Source organism: Pleurodeles waltl, chromosome 11 (genome assembly GCF_031143425.1).
Source record: "Pleurodeles waltl isolate 20211129_DDA chromosome 11, aPleWal1.hap1.20221129, whole genome shotgun sequence".
Taxonomy (NCBI): domain Eukaryota; kingdom Metazoa; phylum Chordata; class Amphibia; order Caudata; family Salamandridae; genus Pleurodeles; species Pleurodeles waltl.
The window spans coordinates 80,210,783-80,238,723 of NC_090450.1; the positions used below are offsets into that span (position 1 = coordinate 80,210,783).

At 43.2% G+C, this 27,941-nt stretch overlaps 1 protein-coding gene across 1 annotated transcript in view; it reads left to right on the forward strand.

Annotated features, from left to right (window-relative positions):
• RFC4 (replication factor C subunit 4) overlaps positions 1 to 27,583 on the forward strand; it is an 86,015-nt gene extending 58,432 nt beyond the window's left edge. The window contains exons 7-11 of the mRNA XM_069213113.1: positions 5,213 to 5,333; positions 10,670 to 10,795; positions 13,403 to 13,483; positions 25,804 to 25,920; positions 27,310 to 27,583. Of these exons, the coding sequence (XP_069069214.1) occupies positions 5,213 to 5,333; positions 10,670 to 10,795; positions 13,403 to 13,483; positions 25,804 to 25,920; positions 27,310 to 27,405 (541 nt within the window). The 3' untranslated portion in view covers positions 27,406 to 27,583. The remainder of the gene's footprint in view (positions 1 to 5,212; positions 5,334 to 10,669; positions 10,796 to 13,402; positions 13,484 to 25,803; positions 25,921 to 27,309) is intronic.
• Positions 27,584 to 27,941: the final 358 nt, after the last annotated feature.

Here is a 27,941-nt window from a genome sequence, read left to right on the forward strand (position 1 = left end):
GCAGGTTTCCTCTTCCACTGATAGAGATGCCATAAAGGACAAACTTCAGATGGAGTTGGCAAGAAGAATAGAAATGCTTGATGGCACGCGTGTGGCTGTAGATACACATGCTTTGCATAAGTCCGCCATTTAGTGTTGGGTACGGATTGTTGCAAGTTGTTTTTGCTCAAAGAATCTTTTTAAGTCAATGGATTGAGTGACTCCTTCTCTCGGTGATAGTGCGCATGGCCATCAACACCTTTGTTAGATTGTTTTCTCTCCACCGTCTGGTTCAGACATGTGTTCCTCTCGCTCCGTTATTTCCTCGGCTCGGTCTATTCCAAACTGTTTACTTCTGTCTTTCTTTCAGCAACGGTATTGTAATGCGATCACATTTTCTATATATTTTGCGGTCGGTCCGATTTCCGCACCTGGAGCTGGCTTACCACCCTTCAGGGCCTCCGCACCCGACTCAACCTAATCATCCACTTAGTGCCCTACTGTGCAGGGTTAATGGAACGTACTCCATTTCGCTTTTACCCTCGATGCCACTCGAAATTCCCCCACACCAACCAACATCTGGTGTGTAATTTGTCTCTCCACAATGAACAAACCTGCGAGGCCTGCGAACAACTAACAACACTTTGGGTATCTTCGGGGAAGAATATGCGTAAGATGAGCTAGAACAGGAGGAGGCCTTCTTCATGGAAGATTCGGAGTCGGAGGTCCAATCCGACATTGAGAGTCAGCCAGTCACCTCTGCGCAACCTGTGAGTAGAACAGCCCCTACTCTCCATACAAAGACTAAAAAGAAGCTCCAGAAGCAGGTTGCCAGACCGCCACTAGCTAAGGGCCATGGTCGGATCCAAAAATCACCTTTGGATGCCCCAGCCTCCGGCTTGCACCAAAAACAACCAAGACATCTTTGGAATCGACCTCTGGCTCAGTGACATCACAGGGACCTTCACGATCGAGCAGATCCATCGAACCAAGCATAAAAGCCTCAACAGCCACTTCGGAGCCAACAGCTTCGATTCGACACAAGACTTAGGCTCTGAAAATTTCGGAACGTAAGACTGTGCCTTCTAGAGACTCCAGTCATTCCTTAGAAGCAGCTTCACCAATGGAGCCCATCTTTGAAATAATGGATGCTTGTCAGTGCCTACTCCATATTTAAAAAGGAGCAGGGAGAATAATTCCCCCTCCCCCTCAACACACACACTCTTTCCCCTGTTCAATTCAAAAGGAAGCTCACCTTTGCAGAGGCCTTGGACACTGCTCCTCTCATAAAAAAGGTCTCCCGGACAAGGCTCCAGTTCAATCTCAGCCTTCTCTACCACATTCACCAGTGCTTCCATCTACTCCTCCACCACCTCCCTAGTATTCTACACCGCATTTTACACCATAGGGTTCACCACCACCTGAAGGAGATGGTTTGGTTGACATGCCACAGGACATGGACCCATGGGATTCATATGACCCAGATCCCATCCTCCCAGATGACCCTGAATTATATCCAGCACGGCCATACCCACCTGATGACACATCGTATCAGTTGGTCATAGCAAGGGCAGCCGCATACCACAATGTCCAGCTGCACACTGACCCGTTGAAGAGGATTTCCACTTTGACACTCTGGCTACCACAAATAAAGGGAGTCCGTTTTTACCCATGCTACCCGGTAGGCTTATTCTTGCCAGTGATATTTTTAAAGAACCTGTAAGGTCTTAGGTTATCACCCTGAGGATGCATAAGAAACACAAGGTGGCACATACAGACCCTCTATTTATTCAGGCTCAAATCCCTCCTGACTCAATAGTCTGCAATACAGCACAAAAACGTGCCAATAGTCAATCCACAGGAGATGTGCCCCCTTCTGATAAGGAAAGTAAAAAACTAGATGCAGCTGGGAAAAGAGTGGCTGCTCAAGCTGCCAATCGTTGGCATATCACCAATTCACAGGCACTTTTGGCACGCTATGATAGGGTCCACTGGGATGAAATGGAGGATCGCCTCCAGTACCTCCTAGAGGAACATCATAAAAGAGCACAAGATCGTTTCAGGGGTCAAACCATAGCTAATAGTTCTATTGGGTGTGCAACTGATGCCGCAGATACTGCAGGACGCGGTATTAACATTAGTATCATTATACGTAGGCATGCTTAGCTAAGTGTTCAGGATTCAAGCCGGAAATACAGCAGGCAGTCCTCAACATGCCATTCGATAGGGAACACTTATTTGACCAAGAAGTAGATAATGCCATAGACAAACTTAAAAAAGACTCAGACAGCAAAAGCTATGAGGGCATTGCTCACCGCCACACAACGTAGTAATTTTCATCGTCTACAGTTCAGGGGAGGCTTCAAACCATCCTCTACCGAGCCTTCCACTTCTCAAAACAAACATTTCTGCAATACAGGATCCTACAGAGGTGATAACAACAAAGGCAGAGGGAAGGCATCCACCTCCAGTGGATATGCCTCCACTGCACACCAGAGAATACTTCCACCTTCCACCACCTCGCACCTCTCCAGTAGAAGGAAGACTAAAAAACTTCAACCCACAATCATCCGATACCACCACAGACCAGTTGGTTCTCTCAATTATCCAACATGGTTATTGTCTGGAGCTCACTTCCACTCCACCAAACATTCCCCCTCGCACTCACAATTTCTCACAAGAACATCTTACTCTTCTCAAAGAAGTGGTGCAATTCGTTCTTCTCAAAGGGGCTATAGAACCAGCCCCTTCCTCATAAAAAGGGTCAAGAGTATACTCCCTATACTTCCTTATATTAAAGGATGGGTCACTCAGGCAAATTCTAGATCTCAGACCACTAAATCTCTACATTCTCTCAGAGCATTTCCATATGGTCACTCTCCAAGATGTCATTCCACTGGTATAGCAAGGCAACTTGACAACCGCTTTAGATCTAAAGGACTCTTACCTTAATATTCCCATTCACCCAGCACACAGCAAATATGTCAGATTTGTAATTGCCGTAAAACACTTATCAGTTCAAGGTTTTACCTTTCAGGGTTACAACAGCTCACACCCTCAGTCCAAGGGCATTGCTCTATGGATGAATTGGTCAGGGATATTTGCTTACGCTTTTCCGCCTCTCCCACTCATCCCGTCTCTAGTTTGCAAATTGAGGCAAACGTCTCTCACCATGATCCTTGTAGCTCTCACATGGGTAAATCAAGCTTGAGTCACAACACTTCTGAATCTATTAGTAGTTCCACACGAGAAGCTCCTCAACAGGCCAGGTGTTCTCACTCAAAATAAAGGTGAGATCAGGCATCTGGACCCCAAAACGCCCAACCTTGCAATATGGCTTCTGAAGTCAGAATTCGGTTACTTCAATCTACCGCCAGAATGCATGGGCACTGTAAAAGAGGCACCAACACCTACAACCAGACAGTGTTATGCCGCAAAAGGGAAACATTTTGTATGCTCCTGTCAACCTAAACACATTGATCCACTCAAAGCTTCAGTCCAAGACGTGCTTTGTTATTTGCTACTTTTGGAGAAAGCAAACTTAGCATATTAGTCTATTTGTCTCCATTTAGCATCTACTGCTGCTTTCCTCCAGAACGGACAACACATCTCTTTATTCAAAATTCCACAGATGTAAAGCCTTCATGGAAGGTCTTAAAAGAGTCATTCCACCCAGGGTACCTCCAGCACTATCCTGGAACCCAGATGGTGCTTTTGGGTCCACCTTTTGAGTTGATGCATGCAGTTTACAATTCCTTTCATGGAAAGTGGCTTTTTTAGTAGCTATAACCTCCTTAAGACTTGTAAGTGATCTCCAGGCTCTAACCTTAGAAGAGCCATTCTTCCAAATACACAGAGACAGAAGCGTTCTTCAAACAAACCCTAAATTCCTTCCAAAAGTAGTTTCACACTTCCATCTCAACCAATCAATTGAATTACCAGTCTTTTTCCCACAACTAGACTTGGTTGCAGAAAGAGCTCTTCCTACACTAGATGTTAAAAGGGCTCTTATGTATTATATTGACAGAACCAAACAGTTTAGGAAATCTAAACAACTTTTTCTAGCATTTTCAGTGCCTCATTTAGGCAACCCAATATCAAAAAATAGTATAGCCAGATGGATAATCAAATGTATTCAGACTTGCCATGCTAAAGCCAAACAGTTACCTGCTACCCCCAGAGCACACTCCACTAGGAAAAAGGGTGCTTCTATGGATTTTTTTTAGGTAACATCCCAACAGTAGACCTATGAAAAGCTGCATCTTGGTCTAACCACATACCTTTACTACATACTATTGTGTAGATGTTTTAGCATGATAGCAAGCCAATGTTGGCCAAGCAGAGCTCAGAACACTTTTTCAAGCAACTCCAACTCCTACAGGTTTGCCGCCGCTTCTTTGGAGGTACTGCTTTACAGTCTATGCAAAGTTGTGTGTCTACAGCAACACATGTCATAGAACGGAAGATGTTACTTACCCAGTAGACATCTGTTCGTGACATGTAGTGCTGTAGATGCACAGGCACTGTCCCTCCTCCCCAGAAGCCTGTAGCCATTGTAGTTGCATCAGCATATAAATATTGTACATGTGTAAATACATTGCATGGCCATCTTTTTTTCTTTACTCTCTATACACTCCTTAATTCTTCCGACTGCAGGATAACAATCTAAAAAAGGACTCTATGCCCATGCGCACTATCACCACGAGGAGGAGTCACTCGATCCTGTGACTCAAAAAGATTATTCGAACAAAAACAACTTTCAATACTTCAGCCCCCTATACTTGATGGTGGACTTATGCAAAGCATGGGAATCTACAGCAATACATGCCACGAACAGATGTCTACAGGATAAGAACCATTTTCCTTGTCATTGTATCTTTTCATAGTACGAATCTAGCTATGGGGCAGTAGACTGCTGTGGCGATTTAGGTGGATAAGCAAAGCGGAGCAAGATGGACAGGGTGACTAGTGTGGTAAGTGGGAGGGAACGGAAGAGAAATAGAAACTGTTCACTGGTTTAACGAGCTAATCACCTTTTTTTTGGCTGTAGCTACACATCCTAGAATTATATGTTAAATCCCATTTACGAATTTGGAGGCCCCCGTTCTGCTATGTTTACGAATCTGATGGTCTGCTTTCAGCTACACACAGTGCTTACAGTATTGTCTTTTCAGTAGCAGTCTTACAAATGCAGTGCTAATGGGGTCCTCTTTTGTTTTCTCCTGTCCCTCAGGATAATTGAGCCTTTAACATCTAGATGTTCCAAATTCCGTTTTAAACCACTGGCTGATAAAATACAGACACAACGACTTCAAGACATTTGTGGAAAAGAAAATGTAACCATCACAAGTGAGGTACTGTACGCCAGCTGCTGTTCAACTGTTTTCAAATTAGAGCTGCTGAAAACAAGGTGGAGGGCCAAATAAATATTGCAAAGTTAGTGTTTTAAGATAAGCGGAAAGGGTTAGGAGAAAATTAGTGGCGTGTAAAATTTGCATAATTTGATTCCATTTAAAATGTAAACCTGTCATTTAGAGCTGTATTTTAGCACAAAAAAGTGCTAAACACACAATTGTCAGTAAGAAAAAAAGGATTTTTAAAAGTCTTTTATAGCTAATTTTATTGGGCACAAGCCTGTGTTATGATTGAGATACATTCATCAAAGGATTGCAACTAGGTGGTAATGTGGTGACCTCCATGAAAGAAAGCAATGTATTGTTTGAGAATTGATTTGCAGTTGAATGGGAATCAAAATGGAAACTAAACCATGCTATTTTTTTTGTTTTGGTTTCTGTGGTTCATGGGAAAAGATTTCTGCATCAATTGTAAAATTACTACTGGTTGTCAAGTGAGATAGGTTTCCAGAAGTTGATGGTTCAACTTCCTTAGCTGGCTGGATTTGCATCAAAGTAAAAGAGTACTCCTCTTTGCACAGAAACTGTTAACCCTTTTCACGCTGTAGATCTTGTTGTCTAATCAGAAAAAACTCAAATGATTTCAGGAGGTTTATAAGTTTGATTGCCTATTTGAAGTTTTTTACAAGTATGTGTTACTTTGGACATCCATGAGGTTTAGTGCTCACCTGATGAAAGTCAGGGTGATTTGAGATGATGCACAGCAGTGCGCTTCAAGGTGCTTTAATGCAGGGTCCGAGACTACCTTGTGGGACTGCAGTTGGTATGATTATGCCAAAGTTTTCCAGTGGAAACACTCTAAGCAACTTGAACACCCGCAGTTTATAAGGGTGGGTCTCTCTAGGTAAAGGCCAGTGATCCAGTGTTAGAAATAGACTATGTTTATTTTAATATAATTGGTTTGTCAGGACAGGGCGTTCAGTAGCAGTTTTCACTTCCTCCTGTTCAGCCTGGTGTCCGCTTCTCTTTTGGGTCTGACTTTGGGCATATATTTATGCAACTGCATCCAGGCCAAGCTATCCAGACATGGGCGCATTCATGCTTGAGCACAGGGCGAAGGTCCGTGGGCCAAAGGGAGAGCGCGCCCATTCATTTGGCCTCAACTAGTGTGAGGTCTCTGGTTCGTGTCCCTGCACACACTGATGACTCCCCTAGGGTCCTGGGGACGCTAATCTACTCCCCAGCGCTGGTCATTGTAAGTTCAGTGCTCTTCTAGATAGTATGTAATGCTACGGCCTGTGGGAGAAGACTACACATTTTTGTACTGGTAATTGAGTTGGACTGTAGTATTAGATATAGGAGTCTACTCTTTACTGATGGGCACCTGTTAGACCCGGTTTCCGGGGCACCATGCCACTTTTTTTGGGGGGGGGGGTTTACTATGCTCCAGTCGTATCAACTGGAGTGTTCCCCGATGGTTTTCTGGGGCCTCAGTATTAGTGGACCCAAAACTGGATATCCAAGTACTCCTCTCCAGCACTTGACTCCCTCAGGGTAGTGAGACTGAGAAGTCCGAGGCTTACTCAAGAAGTTGAGGTGGTTTTAGACATTCAGAATACAGTGCATACTGTACTACCAGCTAATAAAATCAATGTCCAGTCAGTGCTTTACTTTTTAAAAGGAAAAGTACTTTAATACACATAAGAGAAATATACTGCACAAAAACATAGGATAAACAGTAAAAACCAGATGTCCCTATAACCCTCTGGGCCAGAGTTCTGACCCCAAACAGTGTTGTAGCGTCTAGACGCTAAGCACTATAAAAACAGTTACACAATTAGCATTGCATATTACAGGTCATGTTGCACTGGCTAGAGGAATGATACCAAGTCAAATGTTCCAGATCCACCCCAGAATCCACCACCCAAATAACAGAAGTGCCTTCCAACCTAAGGGAGGGCACAGCTGTAGTGGCATCAGGTATCTGATCACTGGTGCGTGATGTCTTGGCACAGTTTACTGGAGTCCCACTAGTCCAGTAGCCACACCTTAGCTTCAGGAGGGTAGTGGCTGACTAGCGTGTCAGTACACCCTGATATGCCTGATGTCACTAAAAGAAAGGTGGGAGCCTGTACTACAGGGCACTCTTCACCAACTACAGATTGTAGCTTGAAGTATCCCACAGGCTCCCACAGCGCAGTGGAGGGGTCTGGGCAAAGTGATCTCACCTTCAAGGACTGGGATCAAACTTCCCCGTCTCCCTCTGTTGATGTGCTGCAAGCATCTTTATCTTTAGCAGCTGTCTGCAATTTTCTTGTGTTCTAAGCAGATGCTAAACAAGCGTCACATGACAGTTGCTTCTCTGCATTCAGCCTGCTGACCAATACCCTTGCTCCTCGACAGACTGGCAAATTGATTCACAGCAGAATCCATCCTTCACAGAAAAAACTCTCAAGTTCAGACACGGTGAGCAAGCTTCCCTTGCCCTTACACCGTGGGCCTCCGCTGGCTTCCGTAGATGCTTGTTACAACAGAAGACCAGCCTTGAACAACAACTGACCGCTCAGACCAGACTTTAATCATCTCTGATCGTTAGGCTGATCCTGTCGTAGGGTCTGCTACTTTTGAATCCTGGGTGCCTCTCCAGTCGTGAAGCACGTGCGTCATGCTTACTGCGAGTACAAGGCATGCAAAGCAGGAGTTATTGTCCTTCGTGACAGGCTCTAGGTGCCAGCCCGGCCTATTCCCCAGAGAGGAATTTTAATTAACTCCAGACTAGGAGCATCACCAACTTACCACTCCTGCCCCCCCAGCAGAGTTCCTGCTGCTAAACACAGATAAGAGCAGGTATTCTCCCCCACAGGCCTCAAGAAGCATGCTTGCCCACAAGTAAAATTTCATCAGGACGAGCTATTTTTAGAGCCTACTCACACCGTTCTGGCGAGCTGATAAATAACAGGTGTTTTGTTCACTCACAAAGTGAACGAACAAAAAAGATGCCTTTTAAATCTTCTTTTTATCTTGTAACATTTGTTCTGCATTCAGAGACCAAGGTCAAAAGTCATTTTGTCTTGCAACATTTACTTTTCTTTCTCTCACAGTGAAGTTAGAGGACTTTGTAAACTGAACTGTGTGAAAATCGTGCTGTCCAACACATGTGAAATGAGTGCAGGATGCCAGGCTGTTTTTTTCTAACACAGCATTGAATAGCTGATAAGTGAACTGTACAAACATTTCAAAATATATTTCAGTAGTTAGACGGGCACATTTATATAATTCTGTGTGGTGAAAATGTTTTTTTTTTATAGGATGAAAACAAATCAGAAAAATGTAATTAGTGATGTGCAAATGATAAAAATATTTGCTGAAACCAAATTTCCAAACATTGTTTGTGCTAAATAGTTTTATAAGTAAAACTACATGTTAGTAGGAAAGATTGTAGCCATTTCAATGGCCAACGTGCTGTCTGTAAATGACAACGCACTGCTACATCATTCTTTAGTAATATATTTATTAAAAGTGTGTGTTTTAAACATGAACTGATACGTATTCTTGTCCCGCCCTGATGACCATGCTGTTCGTGAACTAAGAGGAAATTCGGGGTTCATGTGTACCCTATATGTGGGCTTGATTCTTGGACCAAACGTTTAGTCTATTAAATCAAAAAGGTTTTTTTTGTACCACAGAAATGATCAACTTATATATTTGAAGCTGCTCTCAAACGTGATCATGAAGAAAAAGGTGGCTCCATAAAATAAAATATTTGCCTATGATCATACAATTTGACACCAGTGTATGGACCAAGTACATTACAATTAGGATGAGTAGACTAGTCAAGTTACTAGACCAGCAGGTCTAGTAACATTTTCATGATTTCTCGAGGCCTGCCCCAGCCCACCAGGTTTCTCCAAGGAATAGGGAGGGGCATGGGACAAATGGAATGTCAAGCAGAATAATTCAGCTCACATTAAACACAATGGCTCACCTCACTGTTCTCCACTAGGGAACCTACTGGCTCTCGATCACACATCCCAGATAGTAAAAGGCAACAGGACCACAGGCAAGGAAGACTGCACAGACTTGATTGGAAGGGTGGCTAGTAGGGTACAGGGAAACGGGTATCCCTTACTATAGATTTATTGCTGACGCCATTTTCAGTTTACCACAGCTTAGAGAGAGAGGGTGGTAGCCACTCTCTGTGAAATAGGGGTGCACTGTGACAACCTCAGAGTTAAGCTCTAGGGTCTCAGTCCATGAAAACGGGAAAATTCTCAGCATGATTTTCATGTTCACCGAGGGAGAGATCTAGAACCCATACAGGAACTTGTAAGTAAGTTACCTGGAAACCAGCATAAGGAAGGTGAAGCGCGCTCTAAGGAGGCATGCAGAAGACTTCCCGTCCCAACAGCACCATTTTGTGTGATGGTAATCATGTTGTAAGATGGTGGAGCCTAAATGTGCCTGGTTAACTGGATGGAGAATTATGCTGGATCTTATTAAGCCAATAGTCTGCTGCTCAGTGAGTAAAAAAAGTATGTTGAAGTAGCTTAATAGTAAAAATGTTACGAAAATCATGTAAGGTTTACAATTTCTGTTTTGGAAAATTGAAGGCACGGCATCACAAAAACAGCAAGTTTGTTTTTTCAATGTTGTGAGTTTGTTGGTGTTCGACCAGAGCACTTCATTGTTTCACTCTCATTTCATTATGTATACCTAGGATGCCAAAAAATGTTTTGCTGGCTTTGCGTGAATTTGATTGTTTTGTGTGTCAAATACTCCATCCTGCTAAATAAATGTGGTCCAGTACAAGGTATCTTATTATCTCCTTATTTTTCCTACCTATTATCAATTCCGGAATCGTACTTACCAAACTGTAAAAATGGTTTGTGAGAGGAAGTGGCGGTAACTAGAAGTTGTATGTTTGAGCATTTTATTTGTAATGTAAGCAAACAGGATCACATATTTCAAGGATCTGTGTGCGTTGCTGTGATACTTAGAATCTTCCATGTTCGAGTTATTGGCCATAGAAAGTACAGCAGCAAGATTGGAAACATTGCTTGTGTAGCCTACTATGTGCTGGTACCCTGCCCTCTTTGTCTCCCATGGAGAATTATAACGAGCATCCTAAAGGGCCTGCTACTTTTAATCGATGCCATCAACTAAAGTATAATCCATTACACAAAAAGTGCACTGGAAGGCATTAATGCCTTGTTATTTAGTGGCTGTGCATTATACTGAATGCATTCATTAAACCCATGCTAATGCTCTGGATTCTGATATTGATGTGGTAGCCATGATCCATAATTGACTTGGATGTCACGTTATACTTTTTACAGGGATTGGCTTGTCTTGTTGAAGTGGCAGAAGGAGACCTCCGGAAAGCGATCACGTTTCTACAAAGTGCAACTCGTCTAACTGGAGGGAAGGAAATCACAGAGAACATTATCACAGAAATCTCTGGGGTAAGTTGGTCAGCAGCTAAATGTTTTTATTTTTCATGTTGAAACAAATTTAGTCTTGTCATATAACTAATCTCTGTAATTTGGGCCAGGCATAGCAGTCATAGATTAAAAAATGGTTGATTTTTCTCTCAAAATATATTTTTGGGTGATTCCAGAAACGTACTTCACATTCATAATTCTTCAGTCAAATCACAAGAATATAAATTATTTGCCAGTACATGTACCTTATTACGGTATGAAAGCCGCTGGGTTGTACATTTGTAAATGGCATAGCACATATTAACATTAATTCTGCACTTTCTGCATATGCTTATATAGTAAAATGTTAAAGTTTCAGGCATTAGCCATGTCTAAAGATCGTCAACATGTTTTGACTGGGGTAAGGTCATAGAATAATTACCACAATCACTATTCACAGAATACTGTGTTTAAAGTTAAAACCTAATGTTGTTTAACAATATTGGTTTAATAAATAGCATTTGGTCCTGTTTCGAGCTGCTAGAGGCCATGGTGATCTTCTCTCCAGTAGAACCATGTTATTGAATAACTCGTGGGGATTATCCTCCCACCTTCTGTGGTCCAAATCCATACACTGATGTAAATTAGTGGCCGGTCACTCGTTGTTACAGAGTGCAGTTTTCATTTGAATCTCAGTTTGAATGGACTGACATGCACAGGTGAGAAGAATTAGAGTTTGGTTGACTTCTGTAGTGGGCACACACCTTTTGTACTCTAAATCTAGACACAGATGTAATTTAGTAGGTGGTAGCTTGTTGTTGGTTTAGACGTCAAAGGAGTGGGACCAATTTTGAGTAACACCCAACACAGGCTAATGACATAACCAGGGAACAGGCTGTCAGTGTAACCAGGGAACAGGCTGTCAGCCTCCACTGAAATGTCTTACAAAGCTTCAAAGGCTAAAGCCTTCCCCTCTATCAGGATTCCCTGACCCCAAAGTGCCAACCGTCTCGCACTAATTGGGCACTTAGGGTTAGGATGCATGTCATTCACAAAGCAAGGGATTTTCCGTCCCAATAGAGGCACATCCCAGATCAGACTACCCAGTGTAAGTCTTAAAAGACTGCAGGAGTTTGGATTCTGTAATCATGCATTTATGTGTGTAGTGTTGATGTTTAGCTTGGGGTATGATGCCCCCAGACAGGTACATTGTTTAGCTAAGGTATGATGCCCCCGGTCTGTTTGAGACTGCAAGGCTTAAGAGCCTTGTGGGGCTGCGGTTGAATATTTGTCATTTGTATCTAAGATAAGGTAGGAAGCCATCGTTATGGCTCTTATTTCAAGGAGAGTGAACCTCCGCAGTTTCTATGTTGTGTGATTTCTTGTATTCATGTATGGTTGTTGTATGAATTTTATTGAATGTGATACTGTTAAATGTGTAATCATTTGGTTTTTTGTTAGTATTTTAGAGTATGGCGATGTTGAATGTTTTTTATAGTGAATATATAAGGGTGAATGTGGTGTATTAAAAACAACATGTATCTTCTTTTGGTTGCTGCTACTTTGCTGTGCGAAGGGTGGTGATTTGCAAGTGTGAGACATTTGTTATGTGAAAGCAGCCTGCATGAGTATTCTGACTAGAAGATGGAATAGGTGCTGCAGATGGTTTTGAGAATGTATGAGACTTCCACCTGGAGTCTCCTCAATAGCAGAAGGGCCAAGCTGCAATAACACGAGCACCTGGTTGGATAATAAATAGATCCTAATGCTTTTTGTGCATATGAACGTTGTACCATGTCATGTACTTGATATACTTAATCCTCTAGATGTAGACCGTGAATACTACATTTTATTTTATCATCACAACATTGGATACTTTTTAAAAGGCACTGGAGTAAAGTAGCATTATCACAAGCTTCCTATATTTCTGTAAGTTGGAACTCTTTTCTGGGCTCACTACAAAATCATTGCTTCTTGACCTATCTGGCTTCTCCCAGTTTGAATGATTAAGATGTCACAGAAGATCAAAAATAGGTTGGCAGTCTTCCAAGATCTACTCCATTCAGGTCACTTGAGTGGGTACAAATTAGGAATTGGAACATAGTCTTTCTTCACAAAGCTTAGATGACATTGGACATATGCATCCAGAAAATTATAAGATTGCAAAAGCTTCAGGTGCCTTAGTTCAGAAAGGGTGGCCTTTCTCTGTTCTATCTCCAGAATCCATTAAATGAGAATCTATACTTTCCATCTATTAATGGTACATTATTTTTTAACCCTGAAGTTATGTAAATCCATAAACATGACCGTCTGTTCTGCAAAGTCCCATAGGTAGTGAAAGTGCCATCTTGTACATTTTGACACCATCTCTCCCTCCACATACCTCACAGGTTTGGTCCTTAATCTAACCCTTCTCAACATTTGCTATGTGTTGCTGTTAGGCTGTAGGAAAGAAAGGAATGGGAGGTTGCACTGTCTACAGCCACTTTGATGCCAGGACTTGCAGGGGCATAGACAGGTGTACCAAAACACTACAGTGGTAGCTGCTACTCCTAGGTGCATTGGATTTAAAATTCCTTTCTGATTGTTCCTGCTATGCTGAGGTTCATAGACTGCACAGTGTTTATTAACTTCTGTTATATTTTTTAGGTTGTTCCTAAAAAAACAATTGATGGAGTACTGTCAGCCTGCCATAGTGGTTCATTTGAAAAGCTGGAAGTTGTAGTGAAGGTAAAATTCTTTACGTTTACTATTAACACCAATATTCTTTGAAATGTCTAACAAACATACTAACACGTAAAACACAAAGAAACCCCGAAAGGACACAGCTGCCAATTAGCAGAAAGAACAGGAGAACTCCAGCTTCATTAACACACCGGGAATGGTACAAGGTGGACCCTTTATTAGAACACTGCTTTGAATACACTTCATTGTCTGGACTCTTCAGAAGTGAGCCTATCGTGTTCCTCTACAAATGTAGAGCAAATCTGATTTTGGGAGTTAGTGGGATTGAGGAAAGAAAGAATGACTAGAGGATGACCTTGGGGAAGAAGTGAATTTGTTATGCAGACTAGGGAAGCGTCAATATTCGTAAAAGTTGACCAGTATGCTAAGCTTACATAGAAATGCACTTCTTGTAGAGGCTGAAAATATGAAGCTTCATGAAACTTCCTGAGTGAGCACCCACTCTTGTAATACCAATACAGTGGTTTTCCTCTAGTGGAACAATTAGAAAGGAGCCATAGCTAAGCATAAAGGTAAGTTACTCTTGCTTAGTTCTTTTGGTGTTCATAGTTCCGTTTTTTTCTGTAACCTTCGTGTCAGACATCTCGTACACCTGAAACAGTGTGTTAGCAGATGGGCAAGTTTGTGTTTTGTGCTCATTTTGTCTTTCTTGTGCAAAAAGCTTGTTCCTCGGATGCCCATTGCTGTTTCTGTTCTGAACCTAAAAAGCCATGTGTATGTTGGCAGGACAGTGAGCTTTATTTGTGCAAGTTTTTATCTATGAAGGTTGCAAAGTAAAACAGGCTGTGGCTTAGAAGACATTGAGAACTTTTTCTTTACACCCCCACAAACGTTCCTTTTTATAACAAATTAGCAAGTACTAGTTTAGGACACTGATATTCACTGCTGTTTGCTGGTTCATGTGGTGAAGCCCATTGTGTTAAATTCACTGCCGTATACATTCCAAATGTTTTTATGCCTCTGTTCCCCTACTTCTTCGAGGAAGAATGACATCATTGTCAGGGTAAAAAGTGGAGGGCCAATATGACATGATAGGTTGGCTGCAGTCCAGAAATATTTCCTTGCCAGTCCTCCTCCATGTTGTGGCTTCCTTCTCTCTATCTTTTTCCTGAAGTCTACCCCCTTCTATCTCATATAATTGCTCATGGAGTAAGATGCAATCCAGTGGGAAACTGACATTTTGTTTTCTTGCACCGTACATTATCCCTTTTGTGCTCCTGGCCTCCTTGATGCAAATGTTAATGCTCTGATTTCAGTGTAAACATATAGTCTTGTGTGATTGACTCAGTCCTGTACAGTGCTAAAGAGCTCTGTTATTGCTGCCCCTAATGATGCCCCGTGCCAGTGCCCAAACAGAACAAATGAGTCTCTGGTTGGTTGTGTTTTTATCTAGAGGGCACCTAGTTTGGCAGTTTACGATGTTTTTTCATATTGTAGCAGGGCCAAGAATAATTTCCATATAGCTTGTCTCTGAATGAAGTGGCAAAGCAGGCAAAGAACGATGGACTGGAATTCACCCCTGAGTAATAACCAGAGGCTGAGATTAATTCATGCATCACTTTTTGTTTGTCCCTTTGAATAATAGCAGATATCATTCTCTTGATAGCAAGCAGGCATCATCAAAAGAGCTCGGGTGGCTGGGAATAAAAGTGAGTGTTGTAGCCCAGCATTAACAACTGAAGTCTGTAGTAGCTTGCAGTTGTTAATTTTGTACCTGCTTCCAGAGTTTCTGCATAGTATCAGCCAGGAGCAGAAATAAAGCTTGCAGTAAAGACTGAGCTGGTTACCATATCAGTCACACTATATTTGTGCTTACTTATTGTGGAATATGACGGTTGCATGAATCTGCTTAGCTTAACCCATCTGTTTTGCAATGTTCATGTTAGAAATGGGGTTTCTGGTTGGCTAGGGTATGCAACTCAGTCAGGCAGAACCCACCACTCTAGTCAGAGTGAGTCAGTTACACACCAGAGATGAACTCTGCTCACCCCCTGGTAACTTGGCACAGAGCAGTCAGGCCTATCTCCAGAGGTCACGCGTAAAGCGTTTGCGTAACACACACACACTCCAGTGACACAATACATACAGCACAAAAAGACACCACACATGATTGTATAAAAATATACTTCTTAAATTGTAAATACATATATCGTAGTCCAACAGCAACATAGATCATAAGCACTGTGCATAGGTTCCCCAGTCCGGTTCATATAACATAGACCAAACTGGAATTCCTAATAAACATTGTGTACGTTCTGTAATGACTGGATTGTTACGCGTTATCTGGACCAAGCAAGGATCAACCTGTCATACATGATAAGCTCATTGCAAGCAAGGTCAGCCTGGCTTGCAATGAGGTTGCACCTCATGTACAGCATAAGCTAATGGGGTAGGGTGCGCCGGAAGGATATTATTCCAAATTGGTCTCCAGATCCTTATCTGCTTATGAAATGTCAGAATATTTTGTTCTTCTGATACTGGAAAGGAGAGTGTTAAAGGGTAGAAAGATCCACCCTCAAACCTGTTGTAAAAGAAGCTGGGCCTTTCCCGTAAGAATTTAGAAGTGTTGTGTGAAGGAAACTTTCTCAGCCTTGGTTGTGAAGGACCATGCATTACACTGATATTTAAAAGCAGTATATATTTTTTTTTTATTGGAAGCTGGTTTAAAGACAGTAATGTAGATGTTGCATGATCAAATTACTTTATTTCTAATAGGACCCGGTCTACAGATGTGTGTTTGTGTTGTATCCTGAGCAAGACATTAGGTGGTAGCCCCAGATAAATCCAACAAAGACAACATGATCCTTTGCAGCAGTAATAGAAACAGGAAGCACCTTCTCAGAACCTGATGGTGGCAGACATGGCTTTTAGAAACTGCATAAATTAGTGTTTTGGGAGAAAGGCCAGAATCACCTAAGGTACTTAGGCTTCTACCCATTGTTGAAGGTCGTGAAAGTTCCCATGGCGGGAGACCACAACTTGTTTTCCCAACCTATAGGATTATTCTAAGTCAGGTTCTGATGGGTCGGAGGCAACACGCTCTGGTTGGCTGTGGTGAAGCCCTATCCAGGTAGAACCTCCCATCAGGAGTGGGTAATAACACTCTGGGCATAACTTGCGCTAACGTTTGCTTAGCCTGGCACTGAGCAGTCTGGCTCATCACTGAGGCAGTGTGTGAGGCATTGGCACAGCACTTTCACGCAATAAATGCACTGAGCGTCACAAAAGAGACTTCACACGAGATGTATGTAAATAAAGCTTGTATTCAACACACATTAGTTAACACAACATGAACATCATGCATCTCTGGGCATAAATCACATTTGGAAATATCACTAGCAATACTGGGCCCAACCGAGTTAAAATGACAACATTAATATGTACACTTTGAGAAAGATCTTACTTTACCCCCCAGCACCCTCATGTGGTGCAAAACGTGGTCAGCACAAGACACACCTGAACAGTTATTGCAATTCAGTCCCACACAGGTGCACCCCAGTTCACAACTAAAGCAGTAATGTGTACACATAGGTTATTATGACACTTTCATATAGCCTTGTAAATCCAATGTTACATGTAATACTTTTGGCAAGAATCAACATGTAGGGCAAAACCGCTGTGCAGTGTTAATCACAGGCAGTCACTCCCACACACTCACTCAGCACAGCTGCCCGGTGCTACGGATACACTCCGGCACACACTTGCACATGTGCACACACAGCACCCTAATGAGGTGCACTGATATCCGGCAGGACACCAGATATTGTATGCGCAGACCCTATGGCTCAAACCCTCCTCCATCCTTCAGCCAACTTGAAGGAAACCTTTCCCCTCCCGAGCACCAAGATGATCCTTGCTGGAGTCACACTTATTAAGGGTCTTGGGGACTAAGGTGAGAGGATAGATAATAGGCGGTTTCAGGCAGCAGTCTTGACAAATGGAGGTTTGGTCCCCCTCGGGAAGTTCAATCAAAGGTCCCTACTGTGCCACCAGGCACCTGCCTAGTTCTGGGAGGCCAAAGGGGTGGGAGGGGAGTTCACCACGTCTTGGGACCTGTTTCCGATCACTCTCAGAAACATTCTGTAGCCCACTCATTTACTCTTACCACTCAGGCCCGTTCCATCAGTACAACCTGGCAACAAGTAGTCCTTAGGGCCGGGTGAGGAGAGGGCAGTTGGTCCTCCGCTCGGAGGGCAGCAAAAAGGAGCAAACGAGTGAGAGATGAAACAAGGGAGCCTTTCGGAAGGAGGAGATGACCCCCAGGACACACTTTGAACAAAGTCACACCCAGGCAATTCAGATACTCCGGAACACAAATTTGTTCCCCCAAGCCTTCCTAGAAATAAGGCACAATGTCCGGTGGGCGATAACGTGAGTTGTGCCAGACAATGCCGATCACACACAGTACAAAGCAACAAGTTCAGCACCTCCTTGGAAAGAAGGCACAATGTCTGGTGCGCAGTGACTTGAGTCACACCTGACTACTCTGGTTACACAAACGGGCGCAGGTTCAGCTGTGCCACACTAGGTAGAAAGCGGCACTGCTACGGGTATACCCCCACCTCTGAGGGTCGCAACCTGTGAATCTGACACTGCACGCAATTGAACATGCAGTTGGCGTTTCACATGAAATAAATGCGGCACGATCGATGAAGGGGGCCATGCGCTGGTCCCACAACCGGTGAATCCGCTCACCACCAACAAGACGCTTATGTGTGCCGAGGCCGCATGATGAAGGGCTACACTCCTGCAATGGGAGCAGTTCCTTTAGGGCTCCGCACCAGGCAATCCGGTCTCCAGGCACAATTCTTCGTTCCACGCTCACACCGCTGCTACCAGGTGGGATCCAGCCAACGATGTTGGCACGTAAGAGGGCACTGCTCTCCAGGTATCACAGGTAGGTGCAGGTCCCTCGCAGGAGGTCTTTGATGTACCTAAGACCTCCACCAGAGAACAGGGACAAGCCAACAAGTCCTTGGAGAGCACACTCCGGGTGCCACATAGCAACAGGCAGTCAGGTCAGGCCAGCCGCTATTCATGAAGTGTATGTGGTCCCTTCCCAAGGCAGTAAATACTCCTTGTGGACAATTGATTGCTTTTTGGCACTGTACACCACACAGTTCATTGTCTCCGGTCCTACATCCCCCACAAGCGTATCTCTTGTGTGCTGCAGTGTGGCACCAGTAGTTATACTGTAGTGTGCCTTTGAAGTTGGAGGAGGTTCAGAGGGTCCTCCTTTGAACCACAGATGTCTCACCTAAATTTCCATCCTGTCTGCCATCGGGCTATGGAATGCAGATCTTAATCTTTAGTGGGGCCATGATCTGGCTCCAGGAGGCCAAAAGTCAAAACCTCTCCCTCCAATCTATCCAGCCAGGCCCTCAAATGGTAGCGATCTTTTGTACCAGTTGTGTGCTTAAGGTTTATAGCTGTTTCTGGGGAATGCACAGAAGAGCTTCCCCAGCCTCCATTGTGGATTAGAGTTGAATTTAGAAGGCACACAAAAGCATTTTAGAGCATAGAAATGACCACTTTCTAAAAGTGACATTTCTAAGTTATTGACAAAACCACCTCTACAAAAGGAAGAGGTTTGTCAGGACAAATCCAATGATAGGAAACATTACGAGGCTGCTCTGCTGCAATCCACTATTGCAGCTAGGAGTAATTGTGAATTTCCTCCATGTTAACCTATGGGCCGAGCATCTCTAATAGGTAGGGAAGACAAGCATGGGTTTTCTTCACTACCTGGGCATATGTGCGCTTGTGCACACACAAGCCTGAATTGGCAGACTGGACACATGTTTAAGAACACCATAGGTGCAAGTGCGCACACAAGATAACCGCCACTTCCTAACATATGTAAGAAAGGCACGCGCACTTTCACACTGGGCATAGAATGGGGAAGTGCCTTAAGGCCAATAAGAGAGAATCGGCAAAACCTACAGGAAAAAGCAAAAGAGTCTGGGGAAACACTACCTCAGCCTGTCAGGTCTAACATGGGCATTCACCACAAATATTATCATAGACTGGTATTAGGTAGTTGGATGTGGTGTAGCTTGCCTTTTGAGGTTAGTGACTGTGTGCATTACCAGCATGTATATAAACCTTCACCCTTATTGGCAGGGAGGATGTGAGTCAATGGACACGGATGCAGATCAGTCAGGGTAGACATGCAAAGCTGTGCTGAACATTCTAGCAAACAGACTTTGCTTATGGCTCAAAGTGGCTTGTTGTAGAGACTGAGATCAAGTCTCCAGGGGAGACTGTATCTAGTAAAGCCCAGTCTCAAGATACCAAATTCAGATGGCATATCAGCTCATGCGTTAAACATCACTGACACATCTGTAATATCAAAGTTCCTCCATCACTGTTATCAACTATTATCTTATGGTCAGCCAGAACCAAGATAACCATGGACTTGCTTTTCATTCATGCTGGAATCCAGATTGAAAGGGTCTAGAATTATTTGACTCCAGAAAAAATCGAGGACCTTGTGTTGGACAGGTCAAAGCTGTTTAGGGGTTGTTTTTGTTGTTGTTTTTTTTTGTTTTTATAACAGTTGAACTAACAGCAGATTTTAAATCCTCTGGGGAAATACTCTGTGGCTAATGAGCTACTTGTCAAATAATGTTGGAGAGGCCTGCCCAGGTCATTTATTGATAACAGAAAGGAGCAAATAAAAAGATCACAAGGCAAACTGGCCAGCATATTGGTGCCAAGGAGTTCACAAAAACCTATCCCATTTGAATTTTTTAAAACTCTGTAATGGGACACCAAATGTTCAGGAAAAGGATTTTGGGACATTGTGTAAAGCTAGCTCATATTTGCTTTTTTACTTTTCAAAGAATATATGTGATAGATTGTAGAGCAGAGTAGATGGGGCAGTTAAGTTAAAATAGGCCTAAAAAAAGGGAAGAGCTTCCAATGTTAGGAAAATGTACCCAAGTATGTTTGAGACATTAGTTGTTCTAGAAGAAAGAATGTTGGCTGCCCTACCTCTTTATATTTCCACATCTGCCAGCAATACAAGATTTTGACTCATGGGACATGGATAGTTTCTAATTGCTTTAAGGTTTGTGCAGACGGTATTTGGTGTAAACCACTTGAATTTGATGTGGGTTTCTACCTTGGCAGTCTTGCAAATGCCAGGTCATCTGAAGCTAAATAAATAACGGGATGAAAAGATGCAGGCAGTTCGTTCGGTTGCCAGCAGATGAACTGGACTAGACCTCAGGGAAGGATGTGTGCTGCAGAGAACTATACATTTCTGCGGGCTGCAATGTATTTGCAAGGGCATAAGGCTACAGAGTAAAATTTACGTTTAGACTGAAACTTCTTGGAAAAGGATAGTTTAATACTAATTGGAATTCACACATTGGTCCTAACTAAGACTGGTAAGCAAGAGACTGGAATATCTGCAAAATGGAACTAAAATTTGGTTTAAATGTATTGCCTGCAAAACGTTGGTCCAGGAATCTGAAATTCTAAGTGATGAGAGTTCCTACTTTTCACTAAGGGCTGATCAGCAGAACAGGGGTCAAACTTGATCCACAAATGTAAGTCTTCCTATGTAAGAGGGCTGAGGATTAAATAGCAATGTCATTCAATGAAAAAATTGGTGGTGTACTTGGATGCTGATAATATAATTCCAATACGGGTGGTGTTAGTCCTGTGCAGTGACAAAAGTTAAATAACTATACTGGAAAATTGGAGGTGCTCATGGAAGATAAACTTGAGGGTGCCATTTTCATATGTGATGCTCATAATGTAAATGTTGTTGCAAGGTATAATACGGCCATCCATAATTTGAGCACAATGGCCAAAGATCCACAAATCGTATCAATAGCACATGATTAGTAGTAATAAAGTTTTTTGAGTTTGAGTTTGGGGTTGACATGGGAGGAGTACCTATGATGTCGACAGTATTCCCACAACGCTCATGTACATGTCTACCATTTTAGATTTTTTTTTTCTCTCCACAAACCTCATGCTGAGGAGAGGCAGGAAGGGTTGCATGTGAATATGTGTTTCAAGCTGCAAAACTATATTTACAGGTAAATAGCAATGAGTACATGTTGTGAAACATTGCAGAAATTCTGAGCATGATTTTAAGATTGAAAGTTCCTATAGTATGTGGCGAGCTTTGGCGTTCTGTCTTTGCCTTGAACATTCAGACTATCTGCACGTTCACCCAATAACATATCCTGTATGAGCTGACTGGGGACTTCGTGTTGGTTTTGTGTTGCATATCAGCAGAACACAATGCTCTGCTTTATTGGTGAGGCCTCCACCCAAAATAAACTCCCACCCTTGGTGGAAAGCAACAACTATCCCATCTCAAAGATTAAGGTGGAACATTGCATCGTAATGAGGGGTAGGCACATGTCATTTCACTTCTATCCTTAGCAGAGGAGTCTATTGATACTGTTGATGAAAAGTCCATTCTGAAGGATACTTCTTAAAGCATATTCCCCCAGGTGCCAGACTGGATCCAGAAACTTTCCAGCAATTGTTTTCACCTCTGAAAAGTGGGGCATCGGATCCCTTGAAGATCATGGCCTCCATCTGGACATGGTGGAGCAGAACCATATATAGGCACCACCCCTGTGCCCCGATGTTGGGCACTGACCAATATGATGCCTTTACAAGCATGATTCAAAGTCAAGCCCCTAGTATTTCCTGATGCATCCAAAGGCCATTGGAGAGCGAGAGGCAAAACTTTAAGTTGCTTCGAATAAAAAGGTCAGATGTTCCTGATCCATATCGCAGCCTTGATCGCAATCCAGGTCCCAGTCCTCTAGTCAGTCTAAGATGAAGTCCAGGGAGTAGTCTTTGCGCAAACAGGAGGGAGTCCATCTCGCTGACCACTTTTGTGCAGTCATCACTCAAAGGCAGCATGCCATTCCCACTGTCCACCTGATAAAGAAAATAAATGTATTGATGTGCTTGGCAGGAGGGTGTTGTCCATCAGTTTAACTTTATGGTATTTGAATGAAGCTACTAGACTGATGCACCCACGCCCTCTGCGACCCACCTAGCGAGTTCTTGCCCACTCTCCCTAAGAATTTTTTTTCTCAGATCGTCCTCTGTGGATAGGATGAAGCAAAGTACACCTTGCAGAAAGACAGGACAATACTGAGTAGCCATTGCATGATTATGCATTACCATGCTTGGATGTGTACCATGGGCATCTCCAGGGACATGTCTTTTGATGTCTCTTTTCTTTGGATATGAGGCACAGTAGTCCCTGGTGCAATTCAGAGATAACTGTGTGACAGATTACTCCGGGGCTTTCTAACTCCTATTAGCCAGTTCCACCAGCTAAACCAGAAATTCAGGTGTGACTACGGGGCCTGGCTTATCACCATAGGCAGCCACCTCAGCAGCCCACCCTGTTCTTTCAGAGCACCAGGGAACATAGAGGTGGCAGAGGACAGGGCCAACAACATGATCAGTCCTCCTATTCCCTAGCCACCGCCAGACTGTTCTGATTCGGAGCGGGTGTTCCATGATGCCTTCAAGGAAGGGTTCTGTGCTTTGAACATGGGACTTGTGCTACTGATTTAGAAGATGCCCATATAGACACATTCTGTGACCTGGAAGTTTTGCTCTACTCACCGACACAAACTCTTCTGTTCAGCAGGCAGAACATCAGAAGAGGAGGGGCAGATGCACATTCCTGCTTATATGAACGTTACTCATCCACTTGCTTCAAACATTTTTTGCCACTCTGAGAAAGTTTGTGCGTACATGGAACCCACCTCAAGACTCTGGTCACCAGCTTAACAGTCACCCTTTATTAATAAGTCTACTAACCAAAGATATGTCGTCTGGTATTTTGCCTGATCTGGCTGTTGTAAGAACCTGCGACACAACAGGATCTTCTTTCCCTTGTTCTCCCTTTGCCTGTCTGTCCCCAACCCCAAAAACCCACCCGAGGACTGTGTTTATTGCATAATAACCTGGCTCCTTTAGTTTCCATAGAAATATTGTACTGGTATTTGGTTGTTGTTGTACCTGGCTTTTTGACAGGGTCATCCCCAAACTTTTTGCCTCCTTCCTCCTATTTTTTTCTGACCTGTTGTTGTTGGCTTTTTGCCTCTGGGCACTTTACCACTGCTAACCAGTGCTAAAGTGCATATGCTCTCTGTGTAAGTTGTACTATTGATTGGTTTATCCATGATTGGCTATTTAATTTACTTGTAAGTCCCTAGTAGTGTGCACTACATGTGCCTAGGGCATGTAGATTAAATGCTACTAGTGGGCCTGCAGCACTGGTTGTGCCACCCACTTCAGTAGCCCCTTAACTTTGTCTCAGGCCTGCCATTGCAAGGCCTGTGTGTGCAGTTTCACTGGCACTTCGACTTGGCATTTAAAAGTACTTGCCAAGCCTAGAACTCCCCTTTTTCTACATATAAGTCACCCCTAATGTATGCCCTAGGTAACCCCTAGAGCAGGGTGCTGTGTGGGTAAAAGGCAGGACATGTACCTGTGTAGTTATATGTCCTGGTAGTGTAAAACTCCTAAATTCGTTTTTACACTACTGTGAGGCCTGCTCCCTTCATAGACTAACATTGGGGCTGCCCTCATACATTGTTGAAGTGCCAGCTGCTGATCTGAAAGGAGCAGGAAGGTCATATTTAGTTTGGCCAGAATGGTAATACAAAATCCTGCTGACTGGTGAAGTCGGATTTAATATTACTATTCTAGAAACGCCACTTTTAGAAAGTGAGCATTTCTTTCCACTTAAATCTTTCTGTGCCCTTCAATCCACGTCTGGCTAGGTTTAGTTGACAGCTCCTTGTGCATTCACTCAGACACACCCCAAACACAGGGTACTCAGCCTCACTTGCATACATCTGCATTTTAAATGGGTCTTCCTGGGCTGGGAGGGTGGAGGGCCTGCCCTCACACAAAGGACTGCCACACCCCCTACTGGGACTCTGGCAGACAGGATTGAACTGAAAGGGGGCTTGGTGCATTTCTTAGACACTCTTTGAAGTCACCCCCACTTCAAAGGCACAACTTAGTATAAAACAGGGCCTCTGCCCTACCTCATCAGACACTTGCTGGAGAAGAAACCTGAACCAGAAACTACATCCTGCCAAGAAGAACTGCCTGGCTGCTCAAAGGACTCACCTGTCTGCTTTTCTACAAAGGACTGCTGCCTTGCTGTTGGCCTGCTGCCTGGCTGAACTCTTGTCTGGCTGTAAGAGTGCTCTCCAAGGGCTTGGATAGAGCTTGCCTCCTGTTCCCTGAAGTCTCAGGACCAAAAAGACTTCTCTCTTTCGCTTGGACGCTTTGTGCGCCAAAATTTTCGACGCACAGCTTGTTCTGCGGCGAGAAAAAACGCCGCACATGTACGCTGATCGACGCGACGCCTTCGGGACGACCGGAACTTCGACGCACGGCCTCGCAAGGACAACGCCGCCTGACTTCCAAGGAGAAATCGACGTGACGCCTGCCGTGAGAGCGAAATTTCGACGCACAGCCCCGCAGAACGACGCGCAGACGGAAAACAAGCAGGAGAATCCACACACAGACCCGGGACATCTGGTAATCCCTGCGAACCATAGGAGACGGTCCGCGTGCCGGAAAATGACGCACGTCTTCCCCCGAGTGAAAAATAACGACGCAAGTCCGTGTGTGAAGGGGCGCAACCGACGCACACACCATTTTTCCTCCTGTAGAACGACGCACGTCTCCCCGCGTGAAAAATAACGACGCAAGTCCGTGTGTGAAGGGGCGTAACCGACGCACACACCATTTTCCCACGCATCTCCTCTTCTGCGGCCCTCTGCGGAGATTTCCCACCAGAAACCAGGTACTTTGTGCGGAAAGAGACTTTGTTTGCTTTTTTAAAGACTTAAGACACTTTATATCACTTTCAGTGTTATCTTTACAAATTCATATTGCATCTTTGATCGTTTTGACCTGCAAATACCCAGATAAATATTATATATTTTTCTAAACACTGTGTGGTGTATTTTTGTGGTGTTATGTTATGGTATTGTATGATTTATTGCACAAATGCTTTACACATGCCTTCTAAGTTAAGCCTGACTGCTCGTGCCAAGCTACCAGAGGGTGGGCACAGGCTGATTTTGGATTGTGTGTGACTTACCCTGACTAGAGTGAGGGTTCTTGCTTGGACAGAGGGCAACCTGACTGCCAACCAAAAACCCCATTTCTAACCGTTGTTAATTTAGATTTTTAGGTCCTGCATTCCATGCCCCAAATATAAAATGTCCGCATTAGCAATCCCTGGAGTTCATGATAACTTTGTCTTTTTGCAACTCTTGCAGAATCTGATAAACGAAGGACATGCAGCTACACAACTAGTCAACCAAATCCATGACGTCATCATTGAACATGAAGTTTTGACTGACAAGCAAAAATCGGCGGTAACAGAAAAACTTGCTGTAAGACTTCAAAATATATTTCCTGCTGGTTATTTGCCCTTTGTTTTGCATACTTTGTATAGTCTCTTTGAGCATTGACAGACTCCCTTCAAGACACTCAAAAGTGGTATGAAAATCTGCAACGCAAATAAAGTGTGTGTCGAGAGCTGCGTTACTCTGATTGAAATTAGGGCAAATCTACTTTACGGCCGTACATGTTTACTAGTGTTACAAAGTGCCTATCCGGGAACCCTGTTGAGTCTTCTAACCTTTCATGTTATGGTTTACTTTGCTCTCAAACGAACCTTATAACGTTTAAAGTATTCATGCACTGCACTGGACTACCATCTTAATCATGTTATTTCTCATATTTAGAATGCTACTTAGCAATGAAGGACATCCAGGGTCACTCTACTGGATTCTAAATGTTCATTTTCAAGGACAAATACTTTTCCACCCTATCATCATTTGTTTGACCCCTTGTTAGTCTTAATGTGAGACACTATAGCAAGAAATTAACTCATGGTAACGTACATCCAAGTCATCTGGGTTTTTCTGCTCCATGCCTAGCTACTTGTTTATGGGTCAGATGGCCACGTGTTTGACCTCTTCATAGCCTCTGTGACACACCCTACTGATTTAAATATTCTGAAAGTGATCTCGCACTGGGCTAATTTCATACCAGAGTTCTGTCTCCTACTGTTTGTCTCGGGTCTTCTGACAGTAGCCCTTCCTATCCGCTATCACTCTGAAGAGAGCCATTCTCTTTATATGAACTAGTCCGGTTCTGTAGAGGTACCAGACTGGCTTGACTTAAGTACAACGACAACTTATTTCAGAGCATTGGGCTGGCTCCTTGCTGGCTTTGTTCTCATCCCATTGAAGCCCTGGTGACTAATGAATTGCTAGACAAATAGTTTTGCTGTCTAGCGATTAACTGTTTACAAAGAAACTGTTACTCCTTTGTGCAGCTGTAGACCAACATTCAGAGGCTGCACAATAATTGACACATGCTATGATCTGTACATGACTGATAAGGACGCAGTGTACTTTACTTCTTCGGGGTCCCTTGAAAATCATGTGCCGCCTATTGGCCAAGAGTAGTCAAATGATCAAATCCTCTTATACTTCTAACACACATGCATTACAGCAAGTTGGTTCTTGTTTTAGGACAAGTTCTCCTAAGATGCTTCTCTAACGGATTACAGTGTAGAAATAAAAGACGCACACATACATTAGACTCAGATATTGTCTTGAAATCAGAGATAATGAAATGTACTGTATGCATGTTTGTACTGCTGGGAAGTTGTTAAACGGTCTTCTTTACACTGGTGATAGGGGTATCCTGACTAATGATGCGTTTTGGGTTGCTGAGGTATGATTTATCAAAACTGTTATTTTTGTTTTCAGGAAGTTGACAAATGCTTGGCCGACGGTGCTGATGAGTACTTGCAACTCATCAGTCTCTGTGCCGTTATCCTGCAGCAGCTGACGCAAAACAGCTGAAGACATTTCTTGCAAGGTCTGCAATGATGAATCCTGGATGTCACCTTCTGAGTTGGTTCAAAAGGCCTTCTATTTTTAGTGTCTCGTGAATCACTAGTGGCTCACCTTCTAAATGTATAGTTTTGTAAAAAGGAAGAGATTTTGAAAATAAATGGTAATCTTATAGTGCCTTGCTAAATGTTGTATTTCTTTATTTCTTTATTTACAATATACTATTGATATTGTTACTTATAGCAAGCTACAAGGCTTTGATCAAATCCAATTTAAAATTTGTAATTGTTAGTGAGGCTGGCTTGGGTGTAAGAAAGGCTTATTTGGTGGAGGCGTGATCAGTGGTGGTTCTTGACATGAGGCAACGTAAAACTGAATGAATCGTACCATAGGTGGCGTCTGAAATCCAGGATTGGAAGCAAGCTAGAGAAGAATGGAAAGAGTGGGATTGGGAAGTATGTTTTGATACCAATTCAATGACTATAGTCAAGGATTTTGTATAAAAAAAAAAAAAACTTTACTTTTTAGAGTTTGATTCAGCCCTT